The following is a 20,990-nucleotide window of genomic DNA, read 5'->3' on the forward strand; positions in this document are numbered from 1 at the left end:
GTTCCCTCTCCCACCCCTAACATGCCATATGCCATCCCAGTTGTCCCCTTCGCTCTATCTCAGTCCCCGGGAGAGGTATGTCGTTAACTCCCACTGCCATGGGAATTTGTCAGTTTCTCCCTGAAATTCGTTAAGTTTTTGTTTTATATATTATGAGGCTTACTGAGTATGTTCAAGTTCAAACTTAATATATCTTCTGGTAAATAGAAAGTTTCATTATTAAAGAGTTAATAATAATTTCTGTTATGAAATCTATATTGTCTGATATTAATATACTTATACGAGCTTCTTTTCAGTAGTATTTGCCTGCCTGTTGTTTTCCACTCCATTAATTTTAACCTATCCATGTTCTTAATGTTTAGGTGAATCTCTTGTAAGAAGTAGTTGGTTCTGTTTTATTTGGTTCTATTTTATTAGTTTGTCTGATCTGACAATCTCTGCCTTTTAATTAGTGAATTTACATTCTGTTCTCATTTATTTATAATTATTGATATAGTTGTATTCATTTCTACCTTCTGACTCTTTGCTTTTTATTTATCTTATTTACTTACTTTCCTCCCCTACCTTCTTGCTATTTATAAGTTGATTTGAGGGGTTTTTATTTGTTTGTTCATTTGTTTGCTTATTTTTCTCATTCCGTTTGTTTGTATTTCTCATTCTTGGTTTGAATGGTTGTATAGTGTGGTTATCCTTGAAATTATGTCATAGATACTTAACAAAATTGGAATGGTTAGCTTGTATCCTGCGTTTGGCGATTTTTGCACTCTTCCTCCTGTTTGCATTTGCTATCAACGAGGCCCACGTCAGTCCTCCTCGAAGGTTCTGGCTAAGTGTAGGCATCTCTGCTTCAGTATTATTCTCACCTTATTTAAGTTCTAAGACAAAAATCTCCTGCAGCAAAGGTAGAGTAGATATTTGCTTGGGGCAATCAGCTTTTTCACTTTGTTTGTGCTCACAGGTCTGGGGTCCAGTTCAGAGTCATGCTTTACTGAGAGTGGGAGACCTAAAAGATTTCACTTATTCCCCGTGAGCTCACCAGTGGAAGTGCAATGCCATGCTCAGCATCTGGCTGGTTCATGGCGAGACCGCCTTTCCAGCGGACCTAGTGACATCATGCCGGCTGTAGTTCTATCATATGTTTCTGTTTTGATATCTTGCCAAGATTATTTTTTTTTAATGAACTAAATGTTTAAAACTACAATAGGGAAAGCTTCTTAGAAGGCAAATGAACTTTTAGGTGTTCCAACACAGCCACAGGCTCACCCATGTGTTAGCACATAGTGGCACGCACACAGCCGAGCTGGGTGTGATGCTGTTCTGAGTTCGCCCTGCAGTCACCTCGGGAAGTCTCAGCCAACATCGGTCACCATAGCAATGTGTCTGGGTGACAGAAAGGAGGCGGACATTGACTAAAATATGCACAGTCAGTAGCCGCTCCAGGACAGTCCTCTGTCCTCCTGACCAGCTTGGCTGCACGAAGTGCCCTCTTTATGGGCAAGAGTGACTTGTGAGTATCTGTGCAGTTACCTAGAGATTTAAAGCAGCTCAAAATGTAGTTCATAGCAAAATATAACAGGGCATAAACAGTTTGGCCCTGGCTTTTTTACAATGTAAAATATAATGGCACCCCACCCCCCGACAATTAATTTCAATTATCTGAACAAACATGTTTGACTTTAACTTTTTAATTAATATGAAAGCCTTCATTTTTTTCCTTTTATCAAGTGTTTCTCATATGGCTTTAGGATGATTTTTGCTTTTATTTTCTCCAATTCACTAAATCCTCATGTGAGAGAAACAATATTAATTTAAATGCATCATTCTGGTGGGCTAATGTGTCTTACTTTTCAGTGAGTGATAAACTGTTGCGTATTTATTCTGCTACTGAGAAACAAATTAAGGTCTAGAAAATATGACAGGAATCTCCTTCCACCTCTCTCTTGGCTAGGACTTGTGAAATTCATGTAAGTTTTTATGTAAATAAGTCTGTTGACAGTGAAAAACTCAGAAAACAAATCAAGGGAGATTCAAATTAATCTAAATAAATTACTCAAATTGCCAAGGTCAATACAGTCTACAAAAATATTTATAAACTTCACACATGATATCTGTGGGGCATTCCTTGTGCTGTGCTTGACTGAACTCTTCTAAGGGTATTTTCATAATACATGGTAATATAATTGACTTTCTTTAGCTAGCAAGCAAATATCACTTTATGAAAGTCTGCATGCATTCAAAATGAAATAAAAATAGAGTCTAATTTTTTTTTACCATTAAAGGGTTAAATTAGTTGGGCTTAGTTTTAAGCTTTTAAAAAGCAACCTATCAAAAATTCAAGGAAGGAGAAAAATTCCAATCCATCGAGCTGTGTGTGATGCTGTTCTGAGTTCGCCCTGCAGTCACCTCGGGAAGTCTCAGCCAACATCGGTCACCATAGCAATGTGTCTGGGTGACAGAAAGGAGGCGGACATTGACTAAAATATGCACAGTCATTAGCAGCTCTAGGACAGTCCTCTGTCCTCCTGACCAGCTTGGCTGCACGAAGTGCCCTCTTTATGGGCAAGAGTGACTTGTGAGTATCTGTGCAGTTACCTAGAGATTTAAAGCAGCTCAAAACGTAGTTCATAGCAAAATATAACAGGGCATAAACAGTTTGGCCCTGGCTTTTTTACAATGTAAAATATAATGGCACCCCACCCCCCGACAATTAATTTCAATTATCTGAACAAACACGTTTGACTTTAACTTTTTAATTAATATGAAAGCCTTCATTTTTTTTCCTTTTATCAAGTGTTTCTCATATGGCTTTAGGATGATTTTTGCTTTTATTTTCTCCAATTCACTAAATCCTCATGTGAGAGAAACAATATTAATTTAAATGCATCATTCTGGTGGGCTAATGTGTCTTACTTTTCAGTGAGTGATAAACTGTTGCGTATTTATTCTGCTACTGAGAAACAAATTAAGGTCTAGAAAATATGACAGGAATCTCCTTCCACCTCTCTCTTGGCTAGGACTTGTGAAATTCATGTAAGTTTTTATGTAAATAAGTCTGTTGACAGTGAAAAACTCAGAAAACAAATCAAGGGAGATTCAAATTAATCTAAATAAATTACTCAAATTGCCAAGGTCAATACAGTCTACAAAAATATTTATAAACTTCACATATGATATCTGTGGGGCATTCCTTGTGCTGTGCTTGACTGAACTCTTCTAAGGGTATTTTCATAATACATGGTAATATAATTGACTTTCTTTAGCTAGCAAGCAAATATCACTTTATGAAAGTCTGCATGCATTCAAAATGAAATAAAAATAGAGTCTAATTTTTTTTTACCATTAAAGGGTTAAATTAGTTGGGCTTAGTTTTAAGCTTTTAAAAAGCAACCTATCAAAAATTCAAGGAAGGAGAAAAATTCCAATCCATTGTTTATAGCGGTAATTACATTTTCCTTTGGACCATGTACCTTTAAAATGTGTTAATGCATCGCTGTGCAAGTGTCATGTGTGTTTAAAGATGCCATAATTATTAAATGTGGCTCTAGCACGGGGCCTTAGAGACAAGCCCCGGGCTCCTGTACAAGGTAAAAGCCGTTGATAGGCACCAAGCCACATATGGATGTGGCAGCAGGATCAAATTGTTGAATACACTGACTCATCGGTACAGGCTGAAAATTATGCTTCTTAGCCTCCTATGAACATGTTGCCACATTTTTTTATTTTTTTTAAATTGTATCTCAGGATCTGCTTCAAAACACAGATGCCCACAAAAGAGCCTTCCATGAAATCTACCGGACCAGGTCTGTCAACGGGATCCCAGTGCCACATGACCAATTAGAGGACATGGCTGAGAGGTAAGAGAACGTCTGGCTTTAAATGAAGTCTCTCTTTTTAAAATGCTTGGTGGTGCTTTTCTCTTTGCTTTTCTTTTTAATAAATTGATTTTTTTCTTACAGAAATGCTTACATTTGATACAATAAATTTGAGCTCCTGTAACACATGCTTAAGAATGCTACCATCCTAATATAGTATTAATTGAAAAGAGTAAGCACGAATGTACCCAGAGCCTGGAAATCACAGAAATGGTTTCTTCAGAGGCTGTATTTTTATTCAGTACTGAGAGGAACATTATGTAATATTGCAAAAACAGCTTATAAAAGAAACAGATGAGAGATGCGTTGGCAGAGGAAAGAACTAAATCAAAAACTTCAATCAATAATGATTTGCCTTTAAACCCAGAACTAGAAAAGGAATCAGATCTCCAAATAGTGGTTGATCAGCCAGAGTTTAGAAGAGCTCGTGATGGCATAACAGGTTAAGTAAGCAATGTTCTGTTACCATTAGTTACATTCTGTAAATTCTCGGTGTTTTATTTCTAGGTTTCATTTTGTTTCCTCCACATCAGAACTACACTTAATGAAAATGGAATTTCTAGAATTAAAGTACCGTCTGCTCTCACTGCTGGTTCTTGCAGAGTCAAAGCTGAAGTCTTGGATCATCAAGTATGGGAGGAGAGAGTCGGTGGAGCTGCTTCTGCAAAACTACATCGTAAGTCCCCCTGATGCTTTGACAGAGGAATGAGAGGACCTGTGAATTTAGCCTTTAATATCCAGCAGTTAATCCGACACTGGCATTTTAATGCTGAATTTAAATAGGAAGATACCAGCGCGTTAAATGGGTTTGATAGGTTTGTGAGCTTTTCACCACAATCTGAAATACACAACTATATTCTTTGGAAATATAGAAGGTTTTGCCACATTAATCATACTGAATCACTGTGGCTGACTTGATAGCTTAAAAAAAAAGTTTTTGCATGGCATACCCACACTGTGATTGTGAGCTCACCCTTGAAACAGAGTTAAAACACTTAAAGATTATCTTCATGTCTTCTAAAATCCAATCACAAGTAGTTTAGAACAATTGTCAATTATTCTAAACTATTTTTTTAGATTTTGTCCAGCATGTATTCTCTGAGCTTCATTGCTACTTGTGTGCACTCAGGATAAGTAAAATTTTGTCTTGTAAGTCCCTGTATCAATTTTATTTTTAAAAATCATCTTATATTTTGGGTTATCAGCATCGATAATCCTGCATGTACATAGAACAGTTGCCCTGTATTAATAAAAGGATTAGGTTGTTCTGTAATTAGCAGTTTCCATTTACATGTAATTAGATAATTATAATTATTAAAGGCAGTTTATTTCTCTTAGTTAACCACATACCCCCCCAAATTTATTAGCAATACAAATTTGCTTGCAAAATTACTATCGTTATTGCATTTCAGTCCTGTATTATTTCATTTATGTTTAAGCAAAAATTCTAAATGATAAATTAATAAATTTAAAATATAAGCCCATTTCTATTCTGACCAGTCACAGAGACTCTGTAACAGGTGTGATTGAATACTTATTTAAACCATGTCCTTACCGAGGCATCCTAGAACCATAATGTATTTTGCTACATTTTAATTTCATTTACTAAGTGATAAATGAACATGCATTTCAAAAAAAAAAAAAGATTTGATAAGTTTATAGTAAAATTTCTCTCTAGATTTACTTCAGTCATCTCAGAAACAATTGTCCAAAAATGTGAAATCTGGTTTTTGTTCCCTTATTCATTTTTAATTATTTTGGAGTGTAATGCAAAATCCGAATTTTTAAGTTCCAGCGATTACATTAGTCTTTTAAATATTAAATATAGATATGCATTTATATTTTCGGGTTTAGTCATATCAAATGATACACTCTGAGCTCAGTAGATAATCATGCGAATCCATCTTTGTTGTAGCTATTTAAGGATGGCCAATCAGACTGAAATGCACCAGGTTAATATTGCAACACAATGATTTTATTAATTCTCTTTGAACTTCTCAAAGATAGGATATGTAAGTAGAGAGTTGGTACTAATGGAAGGAAAAAAAAAAGTATATTCTGCCTACTCCATAAAGGAAAGAGAAGTTCACCAAACTGTTAAACTCTTCCTTAACTCAAAATTATTTGTAAAATTTCTACTTACTCTACAAATATAGCAGGTTTTAATGAACATTTCCTAATATTCTTATCGCCTGGTGAAAAATACCTATTTATTGCTCATGTTTCATTTCCAAACAGGATTTTCAGGTATTTTTTTGTTCAGTAGTTTGAATATTGGAGGATATTGAATGTTTCTCATGTGCTAAGTCTTTTGTATGGTTCATCTTCCATCCCAGGGATGACCCCGTGGGCTGGGCATTTTCATATTATTTTACTGAGGAAATGGAGTCTTTGAGCTCAGGTCACATGCCCTGATGGCCCAGTTGATAAGAAGCAGGAGTCAGAATTTGAATCCACATCTTTCTGACTCAAAAGCCCTATGCTTAAGTTCTGAACTTTGCTGTCTAACAAAATTAGCTGTGAAAAAGATTTAAAAAAAAAAAACCAAAACTTAAAAGACTAAATCATTAAAATGATCTCTTGTAGCTTAGTAAACTAAAGAACATAGCTCACATTAACTCATTAATTCCATTGAATGTTGGTCCATATTTGACAATATTTTACACTTCAGTACTCTAGCCTGAAAGTTGCTGTTATTCCTGTTACAGGCAGGATGGTATCAGGGCAGAGTAGGTGAGGTGGAGGAGATGATGGAGGCCTGGCCACTGGTCACATGGCTCAACTACTTACCACTCATGTGACTTTATAAATGATTTAATTTCTAGAAGACTTAGTCTTTCCCAAACTTAACAACAACAACAAACAGCAATAATAGAATAACAGGGATTTTTCTCAGGAATAAAGACTGATACATATTGTTTTTCTTCTATCTCATACTCCATAGAGCCCCTCTCATCCTTTTTGAGTTTTCAAGGAAATCACTCTCTTTAGAATAGACTATTTCAAAGAGCATGGTAATTTTCAAATGAAATCATAAATCAGTTTCTTAAATGCAATCCTTCGCTTGGTTTCTAAAAAAAAATTATTGTAATGAGCCATATGCTGCTACATCATTTAATGACCAAAGTAATATTCAGGATATAAAGGTTCTATAATTATCTTTTCCTTAGTCTGAACTCTCAATTCGATCTTATTCATCTGAAAAAAAAGATACTTTTTTTTTAAGAGTTAGAGAATTAGATAATGTACTTCCTACTACTTTTTGTACAAGGTGCTATGATATGCAGTTGATAAGTTCTTAAAGAATTCTTGAAAAATACTTTACAAATGCTTACTAATTAACTTAGGCCACTTGCTACTGATAAGAGATTACATACTGTCATGTAAATCAGAACATGATCAGTTTGGTTCATCCTGTCAGAATTGTTCTTGACATGATTGTTAGTTAACACTTGCTTCAGTTTTACTGTGGAAAAAAATATGATAACGTTTCTTTCTTTCACATAAAAGAAAAGAAGAGCTCTTGGAATTGTGGACTCTGTGAATGCAACATAAGTAATAGGAACGTTTATTTTATTATTTGTAATTATTTTATTAATGTAAATAGGCAATTCTGATGAAAACACTCGAAGTTGATTTTTAAAATCTTAAATTATCTGGTTTAGCTCCCTTTGAGTAAAATTGATGAGCTTTTTATTTATAATATCTGTATTTATCTTGTGAGAGTAGGAATATATTCTTTTCCACTAAGACTTTGAATCTAGTGACACAGAGAGGTATCTTGTTTTTCTTGAAGTGCCACCAACTTTAAAAGTCTCTTGATAACATGGCTTATTGGTTGAACTTGATAGCCAAATGTAAGCCTTATTTTGAAAGAAATAAATTAATCCTGTCACTATTTTTTTAAACATACATTTGTGTTCACTTTTGCATTCTTCTGAGAGATTGTATCTAGATATCTCATAGCAAAAAGGAGATTTAGCAGTATTACTACTAAAGTGATTCTAAGAGACAAAATAATTTATGTTACTAAATGGACTTAGTCAATATTCAGGGGAAAAAAAGAAAAGAAATGAAACAATTAAAAATTAAAATAAACAATAAGATATCTTTCTTTAAAAATTAATTGCCTAGTTTTCCTCATAGGAAAGTTCAGAAATACTTTAATGAATCCTTACAATATTTATAATATTCTTAAAACATCTATTTCTCCCTTGGACCAAAAATGAAACTGTAAATAAACTTTTCTCTTTTTAACTCATAATAAATTTATAAATTACTCTAACAAAAGCATATTTCTGACCAGTACACAATTTCCTAATTGACACTCAGAACAATCGTTTTTCCATTAGCTTCATGAAATTTGTGCCAAAACTTAATGTAGACTATTTTTTAAACTTTCCCAAATATATTTATCTCTTCAATTTCTTATGATGTCTTGAACGTTAGGTTTCATTTTCCACTTTTGATCAAATCATGACTTGCTTGTTTGGTTAAATTACTCAAAGTTTAAATGATAGTAAATTACTCTCTATTATGGGCTTACTTTATTCTCATACAAAAATAATGAAGCCTATTAAAGTTATTGAATAAAGTATCGATCATGGAACCCTTTATTCCAAGTAACTCACACCCTTCTCTCTTCACTAATTCTCTGGAGAATAGTTGATACATAAGTTAATGCTTTATACACATAAAATGATATGAAGTGTATTATATACGTAATTCAAAAATGTTACCTTGAAATATGATGAACATTTATCAATAAGGTCTAGGAATGCCTATGAAATTGCCCTATGAATAGTTTGCATCTGCACACAAGCATTCATCAGCGTGCTATTCAGAACTGCAGCTGGTTTTTGAAGACGAATTTTGGATTTTTTAATAACGACACATATCAAGTATTTTAGTGGCTTCAAATCATAAGAACTAATTATGCTATTAAAAGAAATTAAGGAGCTTTTGGTGATATGTTGTTACCTATAATTACATTAATTTTCTGCTTTAGAGAAGTAGGAATAATCTTTGAAACAGGAGTTGTTTCATAGTTCATGGAGTTAATAATAACAAAACTTACCTAAGGACTTTTTTTTGTTTCTTCTCAATTTTATACTATCCATTTGCTCATAGCAACTCTATTATATATGTAAGTTACATTCTGATCTAGGTATAGATTTGTCTTATCTGTAATTTTTATACTAGGAAATGGAAATAGGAGACCATGGATAACATGGATAGAATGTGTGATTATTTAATATTTTTCTACCTGTAAACATTTTTGTACTTACTTTTTATTTTACGAAAAGTGTTTGTGCTATGTGCCATTTATTTATAATCTGAAGTTTCTCAGAGCCATCATTCACTAGAATTACTGTTCAAATAGCAACAGAATTCCACTGCTAAAATACAGTGAGACATTTGACAATATTCTTCCAAATTTAATACTTTCTCAATGTTAACTCCAAGTTTTCTGGGGCAACTTCTAATAACAAACCTTTGGGTGGAGAAGAAATAAAATACTATTGTGAATTAAAATAAAAAGCATGGAAACAATGAAAATTTCAGAATAATCAAGTTATTTATGGCCGTTGAATTAATTGATATTTTTAAGAAGAGCAAGGTTGGTAAATTCGGGTAATATATCCACATACTGAAGAAAACTGACTTTGGTATTTCAACATAAGCCAGTATTTGTTATCTTCTAACCATTCTCCCTTTTCTAGGCCTTTATAGAAAACAGCAAGTTCTTCGAACAATATGAAGTGACATACCAGATCTTGAAAGAGACGGCTGAGATGTACGTCAAAGCTGATGGTTCAGGTAAAACTCATGTCAGAATCCGTTGCCATGTTGAATACAGTACGATCAAATCATTTTTTTCTCTGTGGAATGTATGTGTGACCATGCCACTGGAGAAAACATTGGATTCACTCCCCCTGGCTGTGCAGCACCTAGCCTGCATAATCGTACATGTGTGTGTATGTGTTTGTGTGATATTCTAAGGGAGAGCAAAATAAGCATTCATTTTCTAAATTGCAATTATCCGACCTATTTTCAATTCAAATTGCAATTATCCGACCTATTTTCAATTCAAATTGCAATTATCCGACCTATTTTCAATTCAAATTGCAATTATCCGACCTATTTTCAATTCAAATTGCAATTATCCGACCTATTTTCAATTCAAAAATCGACTAACTTGAATATTTTTAAATAAATGAAAACTTCAGTTAGTGTAAAGACACAAGTTGTAAAATATGTTTGTTTCAATTTGTAAATATGCCACGTTTGCTTAAAATGAACTCTAGCATCGTGACCAGTACTCTACATGTGTCTATCTACCAAGTGTATCTCGAATGTGAAAAAATATATCATTTATTGCATCTCATCTATCAAGAACTTTAAACATATATCATATTTCATCTTTATAAGTACCTGCGAATAAGGTACAACACATTCCCAGCATTCACTGAATTAAATTCTAACATGGCATCTGTTAAATTTATGATCTAAAGAAGAATTATAAGTGCACCCCCACGTATAGGCCCTAGAAAAAATTGGTATGGCGGATTTAGGATATGCAAGAAGGACTGCACTTTGATCTGTTTCAGTGGAAGAAGCTGAGAATGTGATGAAATTCATGAGTGAAACCACCGCGCAGTGGAGGAACCTCTCAGTAGAGGTGAGAAGTGTGCGGAGCATGCTGGAAGAAGTAATCGCCAGCTGGGACCGATATGGCGATACCGTGGCTAGTCTTCAGGCCTGGCTAGAGGATGCTGAAAAAATGCTGAATCAATCAGAACATGCCAAAAAGGTAAGATTCCTTCTTACGAAAGGAAACAAGCACACGTCCATTTAAAAATAAGAGACTTTCACAGCGTAGTTCTCTGGGGAGTGTTATATATTTGCAGATTTGATTCAAGAATCTTGACTTTGCCTGCACTGTTGCACTTTCAGGTTATTAAATTATTTTAGACTAAGAAATACATTGCTTTATAAAAGTTAAAAGAGTTCCCTATCTGATCAGGTCAGTTATTGATTTTGTATTCTGGAAGGGGCGGCCAAACCCAGTGGACAGCAGAGGGCGCTATACTCACAGTAAGGTCTATACTTGAGAGGGCGTGCCCAGGGCACCAGCCTCGGAGGATTTCCCAATTTAAGATGAAAATAGCTTTGGCTGGCGTAGTACTGAATCTGTGTGATGGCGTACACCAGCGGAACAGATGGGTCACCACACTTTTGTCTGTTTGGATGTTCTTTTTTGGATTTTAACAACTCTCAGTCAAGGGTCTCATTCTGAGTACGAGTGATATTTTTCCTCCTCTAATTACAATTGTATATGTGTGTGTGCAAAAGTTATTTTTACTTTAATGTCACATTAAAAATAGAATGATATAGAATGATCTCTGATTACGTATTTCTTAATGGCAGCCTGACATTTTTCCTTTTTATGTAAAAGATATTAAAAATGCCAGGCTCTCATTAAGAAGTATAGTATATGCATTAGAATTACTGCTTTCCACCAAGACTGGTTCATCTATTATTGTGTTATACAGGCAGATATATAATTTTTAAATGTTTTACTATTTTATATTTCATTTAGGTTAAATATTCTCGTGTAGCTGAGAGTGATGAGGATTATATACTCATACGGATTTGGGCTTTTCTGATTAGACCAGCAGTGCACTGCCCTAGTAGATGTCATATGTGTTAATTTCATCCAAGAAAACAAAACTGCCAGAAACAGGAGTGTTCTCATCTATTTATGGAGGAAGTCCTCCCACACATAGCTTATGAAATGGATTTTGAATTATCTTTTGTTATCCCTGGTTTTTACCGTGGTGTGTGTGTACACGCACACATGCACACAGGCACTTAACTTGAAATCAGGTGGAAACTGATTCACTGCCCATTGCGTAACCTTAAACAAGTAAGAGGATGTTATTAGAGTAAGTGTTCTTGGCCCAGATATTTAATTAAAAATTTTTTTTCTTTAATAATTTATCTCCACTTGTTAATATCTTGATGTACCGTATTCAGATTTTAAAATCAGAAGTAACAGGTCAAACATTTGTTTACAATTTTTTTAAGGTGGCTCTATGTTTTCCTAAAATAGTATGTCTTTTATATGATTCCGGCACTGGTATTTACTAGCCTGAAGACTATGTATGTACAAGTCCCTTACACTCAGTTATTTCATTTACAAAATAACAGAAAATGGTTACTTTTATCAGAAATTCAGTTATTTCATTTACAAAATAACAGAAAATGGTTACTTTTATTTTTGTCTTCAGCAAGAGATAAGGCACAGATGGTCTTATAAAAAGACATTCAGCATTTTAAGTCCTATTTTTGACCTCTTCATTAACAATTTGCGTTTTGAAAGAGATTTAGGATTTACCTTAAAATGTGCACAAATTTTGGAACAAAGATATTTCTCTTAGTCTAGTCATTTTCATACCCTTTACGAAATTTGGTTTGTGGTTTACAACAATGTGCATTGTTTATTGTTTAGGATTTCTTTCGAAATTTGCCTCATTGGATACAGCAACACACTGCTATGAACGATGCTGGCAATTTTCTAATTGAAACATGTGATGAGGTGGTTTCCCGTGATCTTAAGCAGCAATTATTATTGCTAAATGGACGATGGAGAGAGTTGTTTATGGAAGTCAAGCAAGTATGTCTTTCGGATCTAACTATGCTGAAAATGTGCATGTGTTATAAATGTGATAAACAGTCTGTTTAGAGACTGCTTTATTGTTATAGCATGAGCTTATTAAGGCAGAGCACAGATGTGTTTAAACTGTTATGTTTATGTTTGGTCCTTTATTCTTTTCTACTTATAATAGAGGGACATTACAGACATGTACAGTTTGATTAAGAATTATATTGCCATGTGAGGCCTATGTATATGGGACGATTCGTGTTTCACATCATAATTCTGCACTTCTATGCTCGTTCCTTTTTTATTTTTCGTGGTAATTGGAATCACTTCAAGTGTATCTAAAATAAGAATTGGAAATTAGAGTCTTTCGTATCATGTCACAATTCCAGAGAGTATGTAGACGTTAAGCTCATAGGCTTCCAGAGTCTTGGCCTAATGACTTTCAGTGTGGCCCTCCTCCCTTTCTTAACAGTATGCTCGAGCCGATGAGGTGGACAGAATGAAGAAAGAATACACAGACTGCATTACTACCTTGTCTGACTTTTCAACTGAAGCCCACAGGAAACTTTCTGAGCCTTTAGAAGTCTCTTTCATGAATGTCAAGTTATTAATTCAAGAGTTGGAGGTGAGGCGGTGTTTCTGGACCATAAAGTGAAAAACCTATTCTATTGTGAAAATAAAGACCAATGAAGTTATTCGGGTCACTGCCAAGCTCACTGCAAAGCTCTTTCTATGTCTCCTGGGCATCATTTTGACATGTGGGAATATCCTGACTCGCAACTCAAATTTTTAAAAAAATTATATTCAAATAAAAAAATCTGTTTGAATTTTTTAAATATGTTTTGACCATATAGTAACTTCAAAATAGTTTTTCAATTTGGAAATATTTTTCTACAACCACATTATAAAGCACTAGGAGAGAACAGGAGGCATTCATGATAACACTTCAACATAAATGCCTCCGACCATTAAGGATTTACTAAATGAATTGTGCTATTTACGCATTTTGGATACACCGCAGTTCTCAAAATGAAGTAGTGAAAGAATATTTAATAGCATAGAAAACTTTCCCAATATACTATTAAGTGAGAAGAGCAACGAAATAGTATCATCCTTTTTTTTTTAACTAAAAAATAAAAAAAGGGTGTAAACACACACAGGATAAACCATTAATGATATAATGATGGGTTGTTAGCTCTGGTTATTACTGTGTGAGAGGACTGTAAGTAATTTAAATTTCCTTTATCCTATTATCTTTGATTTATAAGTTTTCTGCAATGACAGTGTGTTATATTTTAAGAAAAAGTAGGTTATTTAATATTTAAAGCCAGAGGAATTGCCCCAAATTATTAACATGCATTTACTAATATAATGTTTGTATACTACATTAACACATATACGATGAAAGTGTGGAGCTTAGCTTTATGTTAACTTATGGATTTATGGTTACTTTTAAAGGAAAACTTTTATTTATTTATACAATATTACCAAAATATAATATATTAGTAACGAAAGAAAGCAATAACTGGAATCTCCAAAAGTTTATTATAAGTATAGAATTTTATACAGTACAAACTGATTTTTGTCTAGCCTTCTGTGGAATCCTAAAATTAAAAGGAAATGTACCATGTGTTAATTTAGCTCGTTCAATTATTCATGCAGGATATTGAGCAGAGGGTACCTGTGATGGATGCTCAATACAAAATAATCACAAAGACAGCACAGCTCATTACCAAAGAGAGCTCCCAAGAAGAAGCTAATGAAATGTTTGCAACCATGTCGGGGCTCAAAGAGCAGCTAACCAAGGTGGGACATCCTGTGCAGGACCAACACTGCCTTCTGCTGATCTACACCTCCTCATCACGTGGGCAGATTGTTTTCCTGTTAACAAATCATGCTTTTGATTCTTATTGGGGTTTTAATTTAGTAACGTTGACATTTAGCAACCTTGTTATAAGTTTAAAAAAATGAAACTATGGGCTGATATCAAATATTACTTCTGTTACTTTAAAAGTACTAGTAGCTATATTTCAACAGTGGGGACAGGGGGCCAATTAAATGTGATGAAGCAAAGAGGGGGCTAAAAGAAGAGGAGCGGGGAGGAAGAGATCGCACATTTAAATGAGAAAGAACCCCACGCGCCCTTTAATTGAGATTTCTTTGATATACCTTTACTCTAAAAGTATTTATGCTGCTTTCTGCTTGCAGTGCCACAATGCAGTGGAAAGTCTGCCTACTTCATCTCACAGAGCTCTCCATAGACTGAAAATTTACACATTTATGCCACTTCTGTGCAGGGAACTAACTCAGTAACTAACATGCATCAGCCAGCAGTCTTTTCTATCCTATTTAGGAATTTTCCTTAAGAGCTTTGGAAGTTCTACTGGGATTTTTTTTTTTTTTCATGTAAAGTTGAATTTTATGAAGATGGCATTGTTTGCACAGTCCACTTAGATTGAGTGACTCATTTATTAGGTAACTGATTTTTATGCATACGTGTTAGCAGATTCTCTTCATTTTGTTCAGAATAATTTTAGCGAAGCCTTGTTGCAGTGGATCAATAGCTTTCTTTTGATGAGATTTTCCTTCAGGCAATGTATCTGAGAGCATGAGAATATTTATAATTTAAGTGGGGCGGGCTGGGGGGAAGAATGATCTACTAACAAGTACTCAATTTTCTTTCTTCCTTGATTCCCAAAAATTTTAATAATACTTTGGGAGCTACTCTAAGTAAAGTGAGGAAGGGCAAAAAGTTCTTGGAGACTTGAGTGGTCCTGGGTTACAACCTAAAGGCGGCACTCACGTTGTAGCTCCGGTGGTCTCTAGGAACTGTTGGCCTCATGGTGAAAATAAAGACAATCCAGGTGTACAGGGTGACACCATTTTTTAAAAGACAAGTAGAAAGTGAGAGCCGGGCTGGTCCAGACTAGGGAGATGTCCCCTAGTGTGGGAACCTTGGTGAATAAATTGATATGTGACAGGAGAGCTGGGGATGAGTAGGATGTAGATGGGCAGGGAGTAGCTAAGCATGGACCTCCAGGGAGGTAGGAAGATTGTTCAACAAGTCTGCCTGGGAAGAAGAAGCTGACAAGTTTGTAAGTGTGTCTGGAGTTAAGAGTTCAAGCAGCAGAGTTCTTGAAAATAAAGTTGGAGGCATAGGTTACTCTAGATAATATAATTCATGATTATCTTACATCAGATTTCGAAGCCAAAGTGAAGATACATTGCACAGTTTATGGAGTAGAATTCGATGCCATCTGGTTCACTAACATCATTGTTTTGATGAGAAAGTGCTATTGAGGTGGACTAGATGAGATGAATTTTTATGAGATATCTCTGTGTCATCTATTTCAGTGGTATCAAAATTTAGCAATACATAGGAAATGTCATTTAAAAAATGTCTTTGGAGATCTGTAAGCACAGAATGACCATATCACTAAAGAAAATGTCCCTGAGAGCTAAGAACAGTGTCCTGAGCTTGTGGCATTTAATGGCTTTTAGTAGAATTTTTGTCTTTGTGTTTTTAAAGGTCAAAGAACGTTACTCCCCACTCCTTTATGAGTGTCAACAACTGTCGACACCGTTGGAGGATTTAGAAAAGCAGATGACGTTCTTTTATGACTCACTTGGGAAAATCAATGAAATTATGACCATCCTTGAGCATGAAGCACAATCTAGTGCTCTTTTTAAACAAAAACATCAGGTAAGAAAAAGTCCCTTTCAGGAGATATAGTTATTTTAAAGCATGTGTAATAAGATTGAGGTAGTGCTCAAAGTGATAGAAATCCATTAGGACAAAAAACATTTTTCTAGAATAGTACTAGCAACTCAAAACAAAAATAAATCTTGTCCAAAGATAAAAGCCCTATCTACTACAGATAAAATAAAAAAAGTATTTCTATATATCTATCATCTATCATCTATCTATAAGTTTATATACAGATAGATTTTATAATTTTTAAATTTTATATATTTAGATATATAGAAAAATAGGTAATTGCATTTCATTTCCATCTAGTGTTTATAAGCTGTGTCTTATGAGATCTTTTCTTCTAGGACTAGGTCTTCTTACAAAACCATAAAATTCTGGAAGTGATAGTCACTTTTATTTGTATCATTTTTAGTAAGCAGTTTATATAGAGATAGATTTTATCATTTTTAAATTTTATATATTTAGATATATAGAAAAATAGGTAATTGCATTTCATTTCCATCTAGTGTTTATAAACTGTGTCTTATGAGATCTTTTCTTCTAGGACTAAGTCTTCTTACAAAACCATAAAATTCTGGAAGTGATAGTCACTTTTATTTGTATCATTTTTAGTAAGCATCTCTGTATGCAGAACAGCCTCTTACTGAGTTGCAGTTAATTGACCTGATTAGTTAGTTTATTAGAAATGAACTGATCCATAAGAGGAGGGTGAAACTAAAGGGCGAAAGGTTTGCCTCTGCATTAATTGAAACAGAATCATAAAAGGAAGGTAGCATCACTTAGCAGAAAGAACAGAGAGTATTTGAAGTGAGTCAGACAGGTATTCGGATCTTAGGTCTGATACCACACATTGCAAAGCCTTAATTAGCTTTTATTTCCTCACTTTAAAATGGAGGTGATAATACCAGAGTTGAGAGCTTGTTGTAGAGATTACATAGTCTATAGTGTGACTAGCACACAAGATCACACATGATACGTATTCTGTAAATGATTGTGATTATTATTATTGTTGATTATAAAGACCCAATGATTATACCACCAAACCCTATTCCAATTAATATTTGTTAATATTATTCCAATGGGCTCTCATCATATTAGATAAACAGTGTTTCTCATTTGGAGTCATCGTGCCATTTCTTACATTCCCAAATTGCTATAAATTGTCATCAAAGAATCCTTCCACAATGAAAATATTTAATATTTTAATTATTATTATTGTAAATATTAATAACATTTAATAATATCTTCCTAAATCTTCACAAAGAAAAGTATGTCCTTGTTCTGTTTTGTCAAAACAAAACGATAACCCCACTCTTGATATTTACATCTAGATTACCAAAACTGATACCCAAATGAGCCTTTTCGAAACATTTTTCCAAAGCAGCTGAGGATGTTGAAATGCAAATGGTGTGGATTCAAGTCAAAAATTTACTGTCTGCCCTGGGCTGGGCTGGATAATTTCCATGCTATCAACGTCAGAAATCACTGTAATGCCAGGTTATGACTCAGAGGTGGAAAGGTCTATGTCACCATTGCTTCTCGTCCTGCAAATGTGTGACAGTTACGAGTCCTCCCAGGCCCATTGATCTGCTGCCTTTCGTGGTTAGAATCTGGGGGCCGCCATTTATTAATGAGGTTGATATAGCTCGTGAACCTTAGGAATTCAGATGTTGTACATTCTAGGACACACAAATAATACATAATCTGCTCTGTCTGACTCAGCAAGGTGTAATGTGCATTGGTGTTAAATTCGGTCAGATTAAGACGTAATATGGAGATTGACTTCACTACTGTTCACTCAGTAAATCATGGGCCTATTAGTTGGTTGGAGAAATGCAGGCACTAGACAAATAAAAATTTTGATGCTCCGTCACTCTCTGTCATTAATATTGAAAGATGGGCATGAAATATTTTTAAAATCTCAAAACATGTGACATTTAAGTGTCTTTTATATAAAAAGCCCTGACTTCAGTGATCGTTTAAAATTCTGGAAAGAAATACTTCTTTATACTTTTGATTTTACTTATTACTGGTTAAAAGCCTAACAGCTATCTAACACTGTTATTATTATTTTGTAATGTTTACTCTTTCTCATCCTTACCCTTTTAAATACCATTGTTGTGGGTTTCCTTTTCCGTAGGAACTGTTAGCTTGTCAAGAAAGCTGTAAGAAAACCATGACACAAATCGAGAAAGGCAGTCAAAGTGTTCAAAAGTTTGTGACCTCGAGCAATGTGTTAAAGCATTTTGATCAGACAAAGTTACAGAGGCAGATTGCAGATGTTCATGTTGCCTTTCAGGTAAGTTCTCTCCCCTCTTTAAAGATGTGAATGAGGGAACATATAAATTAAAAAATAAAAAAGATACCAAATCATCGCTGTTCATGCTTGCACTCTTGCTAAATACCTCACTTACTAGTGTTTGGACACCAATATTTTTACTTCCTCTTTCTCTAATGTTTAATTAATATTAAAAGGGGTTGATTATTCTCATCATAATGAAACGTATTCCTTCCAAGTGTTTTTTGGAAAGAAATAATACTTTCAATAATGAGAAAGCAGCATCACCTTATGATTGCTTTTTAAATCAAGAATATGGTAAAGAAAACTGGAGATTGGAAGAAACATGTGGAAACCAACAGTCGCCTGATGAAGAAATTTGAGGAGTCTCGAGCAGAGTTGGAGAAGGTGCTGCAGATGGCACGGGAAGGCCTGGAGGAAAAGGGGAATCCGGAAGACCTCCTGAAGAAACACACTGTGAGTTCATCCCTAGAGCTCCTTCATTATGGAATCAAGATTTTAGGATCTCCCACTGATTTTCTAGAATGTTCTGCCAAATTTGAAAACTGAAAATATTTTTTTCCTAAAAATTAAAAGTCGTAACTGAATTTCCGATGTGGTGGCATCTAACTCATACTCTAAATGATTATAGTTCATTCCTGGAAAAACAAAACCAAACAAAACAGTAGTTACCCGGCAGGTTTGAACAGCTAAGGCGCTTGTTTAGAGGCGCGACTGCTTCACCATACTGTGCCTGAAGCTGCCCTCATTCCGCCCAACACTCCTAACCATGGTACCCCTCTCCATGCCAGGAGTTTTTCAGTCAGCTGGATCAGAGGGTGCTCAATGCTTTCCTGAAAGCTTGTGACGAGCTCACCGACATTCTCCCTGAGCAGGAACAGCGAGGGCTGCAGGAAGCTGTTAGAAAGCTCCACAAACAGTGGAAGGTGAGTTGGGACATAACGGGAACACGGTGTCATGGATAATGGCAGAGAGCATGAGGGTGTCAAGGTTCGACTGCAAGAGAAATTTAGAAATTCATGGAAAGTCACCATAGCTACTTCTCCCATTAAAAAAACAAAAAAACAAAAAACTAAACTTGAATAAAACTTGATGAAATATGATATAATTTTGTTATTTCTATTTGTTAGTAATAGCAATGTTATCGCATTACTTAAAAGTACTCTTTTTCTTTCCTGATTTTCTTTTTTTGGCGGGGAGGAGACAGGAATGATGAAGGCATTTAACATATTCAGCAACATTTAGTGAACTCTTCCTATCTGAGTAAATTATGTTAGGTATACTACTGAAATTATATCCAACGTAATTTACACATATACATATTTGTCGTTTTCAAGGATTTTACCATCTGGTTTCGATTGTTATCTAAAACCATAAATTAAAACAATTATTGGTTAAGGATTCAATTCTGAACAAAACGTAATCCTTTTCCCCAGAAAGCTTAGAGTCTGGTAGGAGAGATAATTAGTCATGAATAATAAAAACGTGATATATAATAAGTCCAGAAAAGTATAAGTAATCTGTTTAGTAAAACTTCGAAAGGGGAGAGGCGGGCCCACTTGGAGATTGGAAACAAGCAAATCAAGTGATCCGTTCTGAGCTGGTAAGTTAAAGAAGCAGAGGTCTGGGAGGAGGGGGCTGAGGGTGAAGCAGTCGTAACTGGAGGAGAGAAAGCAGGAGAGTGTGACGTGGGGGATGGAGGATCCTTTCGGCTTAGTTGCACTCGAGTGTCCTGTGCTGGGCCTGTCACATGGAAGCCAGCTTCAAAATCCGCATGTCAGGGAAAACGGTTGTAACAGGATGGAGATCCCTCGAAGCCTGTCTTCCTCCAAACTGGAGGAAGCCTGCTCTGGCAACAGGTTAACAAGTGCCACCATGAGGTCATATCGAGCCGCAAATTTCATATGCATTATTCGAAGGAGTCATGCAATACATAACTCTCCAATAGGTTATGTTACTTTCTGGATTTTCATTTTTAATCTTAGTAACGTAGGCTAAAAGAAATCAGCCCTATGCATGGGAAAACCGTAGTTAAAGAAATATATCTTTTACTAACTAAATTTGAAAATTAAAAAAGAAAGTTTTAGAGAAATCTAAGCTTATAAAGATATCTTTGAAGCTTAATATGTCATAAATATAATATATCATAAATGGAATAGAATCTATAATTGAAAGCTGTATTTTGTTTTACGCATTCACCCACACACACATTAAGCTCTCTCGGATATAATGAATCCTAGTCTTTCTATAGTCTTAACTCATTTTTCTCATCAATTATCTTAGTATTTTATCTTAAAAGTAATCTTTTAAATGCTACAAGATACAAGTTAACTAAAATTAATAAATTCTTGGACTAAAGATAATGATGAAGCTTATGCTTATATCAAAAAGAACACAGAGTTTCATGTTGTTGAGAGCCGGCTTGCTCATTGTCCTAAT

General features: G+C 34.7%; 1 protein-coding gene across 1 annotated transcript in view; it reads left to right on the top strand.

Annotated features, from left to right (window-relative positions):
• Nucleotides 1–20,990, top strand: part of LOC112469032 (nesprin-1-like) — a 134,027-nt gene that overhangs the window by 54,354 nt on the left and 58,683 nt on the right. Inside the window, 11 exon segments of the mRNA XM_025049483.1 lie at nucleotides 3,742–3,854; nucleotides 4,380–4,548; nucleotides 9,596–9,692; nucleotides 10,484–10,686; nucleotides 12,388–12,552; nucleotides 13,013–13,165; nucleotides 14,203–14,346; nucleotides 16,070–16,243; nucleotides 18,393–18,551; nucleotides 18,843–19,007; nucleotides 19,343–19,477. Coding sequence (XP_024905251.1) covers nucleotides 3,742–3,854; nucleotides 4,380–4,548; nucleotides 9,596–9,692; nucleotides 10,484–10,686; nucleotides 12,388–12,552; nucleotides 13,013–13,165; nucleotides 14,203–14,346; nucleotides 16,070–16,243; nucleotides 18,393–18,551; nucleotides 18,843–19,007; nucleotides 19,343–19,477 — 1,677 coding nt within the window.

Source organism: Pteropus alecto, unplaced genomic scaffold (assembly GCF_000325575.1).
Source record: "Pteropus alecto unplaced genomic scaffold, ASM32557v1 scaffold176, whole genome shotgun sequence".
NCBI lineage: Eukaryota > Metazoa > Chordata > Mammalia > Chiroptera > Pteropodidae > Pteropus > Pteropus alecto.